Source organism: Haplochromis burtoni, unplaced genomic scaffold (genome assembly GCF_018398535.1).
Source record: "Haplochromis burtoni strain Fernald_Lab_line unplaced genomic scaffold, NCSU_Asbu1 Contig_595, whole genome shotgun sequence".
In the NCBI taxonomy this organism is placed as follows: domain Eukaryota; kingdom Metazoa; phylum Chordata; class Actinopteri; order Cichliformes; family Cichlidae; genus Haplochromis; species Haplochromis burtoni.
The window spans coordinates 38,807-46,110 of NW_024582956.1; the positions used below are offsets into that span (position 1 = coordinate 38,807).

At 40.4% G+C, this 7,304-nt stretch overlaps 1 protein-coding gene across 5 annotated transcripts in view; it reads right to left on the bottom strand.

The window, feature by feature from the left end:
- Window positions 1-591: 591 nt before the first annotated feature.
- matn4 (matrilin 4) overlaps window positions 592-7,304 on the bottom strand; it is a 29,227-nt gene continuing 22,514 nt past the window's right edge. For all 5 annotated transcript variants that reach the window (XM_042214627.1, XM_042214628.1, XM_014329633.2 and 2 more), the window contains 8 exons: window positions 7,118-7,240; window positions 6,222-6,344; window positions 4,635-4,732; window positions 4,178-4,309; window positions 3,582-3,765; window positions 3,331-3,483; window positions 2,445-2,549; window positions 592-2,137 (listed from right to left, as the gene is read on the bottom strand). In XM_042214627.1, coding sequence (XP_042070561.1) covers window positions 2,079-2,137; window positions 2,445-2,549; window positions 3,331-3,483; window positions 3,582-3,765; window positions 4,178-4,309; window positions 4,635-4,732; window positions 6,222-6,344; window positions 7,118-7,240 — 977 coding nt within the window. In that variant the 3' untranslated portion in view covers window positions 592-2,078. The remainder of the gene's footprint in view (window positions 2,138-2,444; window positions 2,550-3,330; window positions 3,484-3,581; window positions 3,766-4,177; window positions 4,310-4,634; window positions 4,733-6,221; window positions 6,345-7,117; window positions 7,241-7,304) is intronic.

The following is a 7,304-nucleotide window of genomic DNA, read 5'->3' on the forward strand; positions in this document are numbered from 1 at the left end:
TGGTTAGTATGAGGGGTCTAGCCAGGACCCCTACTGGATACTGGGTGGGAATCAAACTTGCAACTCCTGCTCCAAAGACGTGCAGTCTCACCACTACCCTATCCAGCTGCAAGGGGTAAAAGATAGATGCCTGGGCCATCCCAATCTGTATCATCCCAGATTTGCTTTGCTCACTGCACATGCCTGGGGCATTTATCTTTTACTCACTTACATAAACCTTAGAGAGGAACAAGTGGTGGGACATTTAACCAAATAAAAACCGTCTGTGGGGATGACTGCAATCCAAATGAACAGCTGCTCCTCACATATTTAGATGTCTTTTCAGTGACTTAAACTGCAGCACAGATTTCTTCCCTTCTTGTTTTCTGGTAAAGAACCAACAACACAGTAAAGCATACTATTTGTCTGATAACTGCCTCAGAAATGCTCCAGTAAGCACCAACACCTCAAACACACTTTAGAGGTGTAGTTTAATTGCAGTGGTTAGATCCACCAGCTGGGCTTTGCAACATGAGAGTATCTAGAGAGCACAGATGTACATAAGAAATGAGAGCATAAAAACTTTTGCAGGAGTTCACTGACACCATCAAATAAATGAAAGTTCACTCCTTTATTGTCGTCTGTGCTGTAATACAGAGACTTCTTAGAAAAATACAAAAAATGTAAACCTGTTATAAAATATACAAAAAATACAGGGATTCAAATACAAAGGGGTATAAATTTGTGGCAGTCGTTTATATATTATAAGACACAGACATTCAACACAATCTTCAGGTGGTTCATTTACAGAGTGACTTTATGACTGTAATTCAGTTTTTTTAATATTCCTTTAGGGTGACCTTTCTTCATTCATAGTACATTTCTGTGCACTGATTCCTGCACTGCGCTCACATTTACTTTACTCGACCACAGCCTCGGTGAATAGTGATATTTAAACATCTAAAATTCCCTTTTTAAAAAACTACACCTCAGTTTTCTCTTCACCACTTTTAACCATTTAGGCCTAAGATAAAAATCTACCGTCTACATGCAAGCATGTAATGACTTTACTGAAAATGACCCAAAGGACTTTAATATTCAGAGTGGTAATAGCACTTCATTACTTTTTGTCATTCTGCTGCTGATTAAAATAAAACAAACTGTAATAAACACGTCATATTTAACAAACCATACAAAAGAGATCAAAGTATAAATAAAGAACAGGCGAATGATGGGTGGCGACGAATGAACACTGTGTGTGAGAAAATTCAGATTTTTACTGAATCATGTTCGTGCTGATATTTACTACATACAGTAAACTCGTTTTTTTGACCATGAACTCATCATGTGAGGGTTAACTGAGGTCATAGATCAAGTGAGGCGTAGATTTAAGGCAATTCTCTATTAGCTTCACTTTTCAGATGTTCATTTTTTATGCAAACTGTGTTAAACACAAATATCCCCAAAAAGAAAATGGCAGAGGTAACAGATGTCATGGGGAACCTGAAATATCAAATCCATGTGTTTTATGACCGTTTGTTGTATAAGAGCACCTTTACTTGGAAAAATGTCGTAGAGTGGAAACACTTTTGCCAGGAAGGCTGATTTGGAGGATTTGGTGTGTCGGAATGTGCCGAACTCTTCTCAAAGCTTGATTTATCGTCCTGTGTTCAATCTCCCCAGAGATCTTTCGTTGGTCTTGAAGCTAATAAATGTTGAACAACAGCTCTTTCCACAGAAACGCAGGACGGGAGATTTCAGAACTGATTAGAGTCTGAACCTGAATTTGTCACAGCAAATCTAAAAACCAGCGTGCTTACTTTGGCTGAATATAGCTACTGCATTTTAAGCAAGTTCAATATTATTACAACCGATTCAATTTAGTTCCAGGGATACTTTATTCTTCTGAATCAAAATACTGCCATTACACAGCAGTTTACTACCAAGCAGACCAAACACGTTAGCCTGTTCTCAGGCTTTGTGCTAGGACGCGAGGCTACGCTGTAGCTATGGGGTAGATTTACCGCAGTTCTATAAATCAAGCTTTAGTTTGTTCTTCTTCCTCTTCGTCCCATTGTGCTCGCTCAGAAGTCAACAGATCACTTCCTGGAGAAAAGCTGGTTCTCCAGCTGTTCCAGGCGCGCGGTCATCCCAGCCAGTGGACACGTCATTAAGGAATCATAAGTACTTAACATGCACACATACACACTCACTGTATTCTGTATGTAGCAGAAGAAGCAAAAGCTGGTACAGAGAGCGCAGAGGTGGGTGGGGTCACATGCATGCTGAGCACCCCAAAAACTTTCAGCTTCTAAGCCGAAGTCACGGGGAAGCAAACAACAGATATCACGTTAATAAAAAACACCCAGAGCAATAACAAGAGATTTAATATGCAAAGACATTGGAGTCTTTACCTGAAGGTACAGAATTACCTGATATTATGTGTTTTTTGTTTTAAAGGATATGTTTCTGTGTGACCTGCTCCAGGCTGTTCATAGTGGCCTGCTGGAACTCCACCAGACTTTCACATGCACAGGGGTCCTTCACCTCAATCTCGCCCTGACTCTCCTCTGCAGAAGGAAAAATATTTGAATATATATAATATTCTTTATCTGTATATACATTGTGTTAATTTCAGTTATCTTGAAGGTGCAGACATTGCTCATAAGATGCGATGAAGTGCTGCAGTTTTTACCTGTTTAGCTTTAATGTCTACTTAGAGCTCCAAACCAATAAAGTACTATTATTATTTTTTTAACCCGAGGATTTAATGTTCGGTACAGTATTATTACACTCAGGAAAAATGTTTTGTAACTGCTTTGTTTTTAGTGCTCTTTTTCTGCAATTGTCATGTTGTAATTCTGTCAGCAGAGGGCGACAAAGAAAAGACATTGTTACAATGAATTACCAGTAAAAACCACACAAACCATCACATGAAAGTCCTGCTGAAGCTTTGACCAAAATCTTTTGTTATTAAAATGATGAATGTTATCAATTTCAGCTGTTTATGGTACAAAACTCTTCTCTAAGTGTATAAAAGGTTGTAATGTGCTTTATTTGTGCAATCAACCAATGACCTTCACCATTATATAAGCTGCATGAACCGAAGGATTCAGTAGAGAAGATTTTTAAACCACAGTAGTAAAAAAAAAAAGAGCACCGATTTTTATATAATTATCCTCTTGGGGAGGATCCTCTCTTACTTTCAGGATGTTTTTCCTGTTTAAAACCAATTTAAGTATTAAAAAAATATTAAAAACTTAAAGAGGATTAAAAACACAGCACTCTCCCAAGGCCAGGATTTAATGCATTGTTTGCACATTCTTCATCTCTTTATGAAAAGCATGTTACCTGGGCAGACATTGAGTTTGAGGTTTTCAGCAATGGTGCTGATGGCGGTGAAGTCAGTGGTGTAATAGAAATGCTTCTCCACAGGCTCAGACGCGATCTCACGGAGCTCATCTTCCACCGCTTTTCCAACACCCACCGCGTACATGGTGATGCCTGCGTACATGCACAGGTGCTGGGTCACATGATAACTGCTGCACTGCTTGATTCAGACACTGAGCTACAGATGCTGTTATTATCATCCTGGGTCTTACCGGCTTCTTTGGCCTTCTTGGCGTACTCGGTGATGTCATCCTGGGAGCGCCCGTCTGTGAAAACCAGCCCGATTCGTGGAATGTTGCGGCTCAGAGGACGAGCGCCTTCTGCCTCAGAGAAGCTGTTTTCCAGCATGTGCTTCAGGGCCAGGCCGGTCATCGTACCTTTCTCCATGTATTCAACCTGAACATGGACAGTAACAACATTTCGAGTCGTGTTACTTGAGCAGGGCCCAAACATGGTGCCAATTTCATCTTTTATTCAGGATTTCATTAACTGCAGTTCACTGCTGAGGGTCTGTATGTATATGTAAAATATGCCTGTACATGAATCTTTATGTTGACTTTAAGCATCACGCAAGTATTACAATCTCACAATACTGGCGCCACCTGTGTGTCACAGATCAGCGGGATAACTTCTCTCATTCACTTTACAGCTGGACTTCTTTAGGAAGAAGCAAGAACTGCCCCCTGCTGGCCATTAGCAAGAATGCAGGTTTAAGTTACTTCCACTGCTTGATGTTTCAAACTGTCTGTCACGGCTACAACAAACAAACAAACAAACAAACAAACAAACAAACAAACAGAAGCACTACCTTCATGACTGCAGCTTTGATCTCATCAGCTGTGTGGTACATGTTGAGGGGAAACTCGGTCCTGACCCGGCTCGAGTACTGAACCAGACCGACTCTGGTACCGTGAGCAGACACGTCCAGAGAGTCGACGACCTGCAGGGACCCAGGTGAGGTGATTAATATTCAGCATTTTATTATTTTAACATTATTTGATAGTTTTTAAGATATCAGACAAAGATGTCAAGAAGTATCACTACCTAAGATTTAATATGTAAAATATCTTTTTGCTGAATGTCCAGGACATGTTGTTTTAGTTTATTATTTCTGGAGCCAAAACAAGATTTCTTCCTCCTGCAGTAATTCATATTTGATGGCATTGTTTTATTCTGTGACCGTCCTGCATGTGCAGGTATGGACATGTGAAATAATACTGCAATTTGGCAGTAAAATACTCAGTGTGTTAGAAAATACTTCCAACCTGGTTAACAAACTTTTTGACAAGCTCAAAGTTTTGAGGGCGGACACTCTTTGAGCCGTCGATCAGAAGCACCAGGTCGATGTTTGCAGACTTGCAGGCTGAAGAAGAACGAGACAAACGAAGGACGGGAGGTTTAATTATTTAATTTATTTCACTGTGAAAAATATGATTAAAGAAATCAAGACATGAAATACTAAACAAACACTGCAACACAAATACCACAGTAAAAAATGTGACATGAGTCACTGCAGTGGGCAGAGCTGCAGAGTTTACTAGTAACTTTCCAAAAGTGGAGTTACTCAGTTTGTGTGGAGGTAAAGTTATGGAGCTGAATGTATAATCACTGGATTTTACATCGTGTATATATTCTGCTATTAGGGAGACGTATGTTGTTGTCATCACAGTTTATGTCAGTAAGGAAGTTGGATCAATACAAACTGATTAAATAAGAGTGAGCTTCTTCCAGAAAAGCTCAGAAAAGCTGGAGCGATGCTGAAGAGCATTTTTGCTTTATTTTGGGTATTATTTTCTTTTTTCTTTTCTTTTTCCAAGGTGAACTTTTGTACTGTTTACGTCATTGAAATAAAATGAACAAAACAAAACAGGGTAAGGAAGCTCAGTTTTACTGAGTTATTATTAATATTTTTAATAATATTATTGTTGTTGTCGTCATAGTGACTAAGGATTGCTCTCAGATGTCTGCAGCAGTTGGAAAGCAGGTTTGGAGCGTAGCTCTTGAAGCGATGATACAGTGGCTTGCAAAAGTATTCGGCCCCCTTGAACTTTTCCACATTTTGTCACATTACAGCCACAAACATGAATCAATGTTATTGGAATTCCACGTGAAAGACCAACACAAAGTGGTGCACACGTGAGAAGTGGAACGAAAATCAGACATGAGTCCAAACAGCTTTTACAAATAAATAACTGCAAAGTGGGGTGTGCGTAATTATTCAGCCCCCTGAGTCAATACTTTGTAGAACCAGCTTTTGCTGCAGTTCCAGCTGCTGTCTCTCTGCCTCAGAATGTGATGTGAAGCTTACTGGCAGGTACACTGGTATTCGCTCGCCCTCCCAGGAGGAATAAAACAATCCCAACATCTTTGTCCAGCTCGTTTCATCCAGACATAACTGAGCTGTTTTTAACATCAGTTTGAGATCATTGTACATCTTTATTTCCTTTCCTGAGACGTAACCTCTGCTCGGGGCCTGAATGTTTTTTCCTTTCACTGAGAGTCACCTGATCAACGTCCAGCTGCCACTGAAATGCCCTGAATCTTTATCCTCCTCTTTAATACATTTCTTATGCTTTGGCTTAAAATATAGTGAAGCTCAGCAGTGCAGGTTAATCATTTATCTTTGAGCTTTGTTGTCGTAGACTGATTTAATAAAAAGACAGCATTTTTTCTGAAGTTTTTTCAGTCTTTTTCCCCACACCTGCAGCATTTCTGCTGGTTCACACAGGAGCTAGCATCTTAATCCTGAAGCAGCTCTCTCTGCACAGTTTCTCTCTGCTGAGTTTCTTAAACTAACTCAGGGCTGCTGAAACAGGTCAGAGGATTGTGCATTTGCACAGATGATGACTTACTGCCGCAGCTCTTGCCGTCGTCCTGTAGCAGCTGTCCCTCGGGGCAGATGCAGTGATAAGAGCCTGGAGTGCTCACACACTGGTACTCACAGCCGTGCTCCACTGTGTTACACATGTTCATGTCTGACAACACACAGACAGAAAGCACATATTACACCATAGCAGAGAGACACATGCAAAAAACTGTTCACCCGCAAGTAATGCACAACAACTAAAGGCTTAGTGAACAGGTGTGGAAGACTTGACCTCGGGGAGGTCAACACTTATCTTTGCTGCTAGATTATGGTGAAAACCACCTCCTCATTAATCCTTCCATATGTTCACCTACACAAACCTTTTGAAGAATTGATGCTGTTCATCGAAAGGCTCGAGTAAGTAAACAGTATGTAAAAGGAACAAATGCACAAGATTTATAAAACAAACTAAAGCTGACCTATAAGAAACTGTTTTGTTTTCATAATCACTGAAAACTGAATTAAAATGTGATTAATCGAGCAGCCTTCACACATGGTGTCAACCTGGGAATCGACACCACGGCCATTAAGCAGCAGAGCTCCATCAGCCCGTTCCTGCCTGTTTGTTTAATGTAGAGGATGATATTACAAACTAAATGAACATGCCAGTCCTCATTAAAGTGTGCGAAATAACTTTGCTTGGATAACAAGTAGTTCCATAAGAAATGTATCTAGAATTTATATCCATCCATCAATGGAGAGCTGAACTCAGCACCTTTGGTTGGCCTAACAGAGCGAATCAGCAGCTCAGTGACATCTTTTAGTGCCCCCCCCCCCTTTTTTTTTTTTTTCACTGTTTGGAAGCAAACAGTAAAACAAACATTTTTATCGGGTGCACTATGTAATAAACACAAGCAGGGTTTTCATGGGAGATTCACTGACTTGTGCAGGTCTTCTTGTCCTTGTTGAGTTTGAATCCTTTGTTACAGTCACAGCTGAAAACGCCCGGAGAGCTGACACAGATCTGCTCACAGTCGTGCTTTCCCTCAGCACACAGGTCAATGGCTGAGTAACACACACACACACACACACACACACACACACACACACACACACACACACACACACA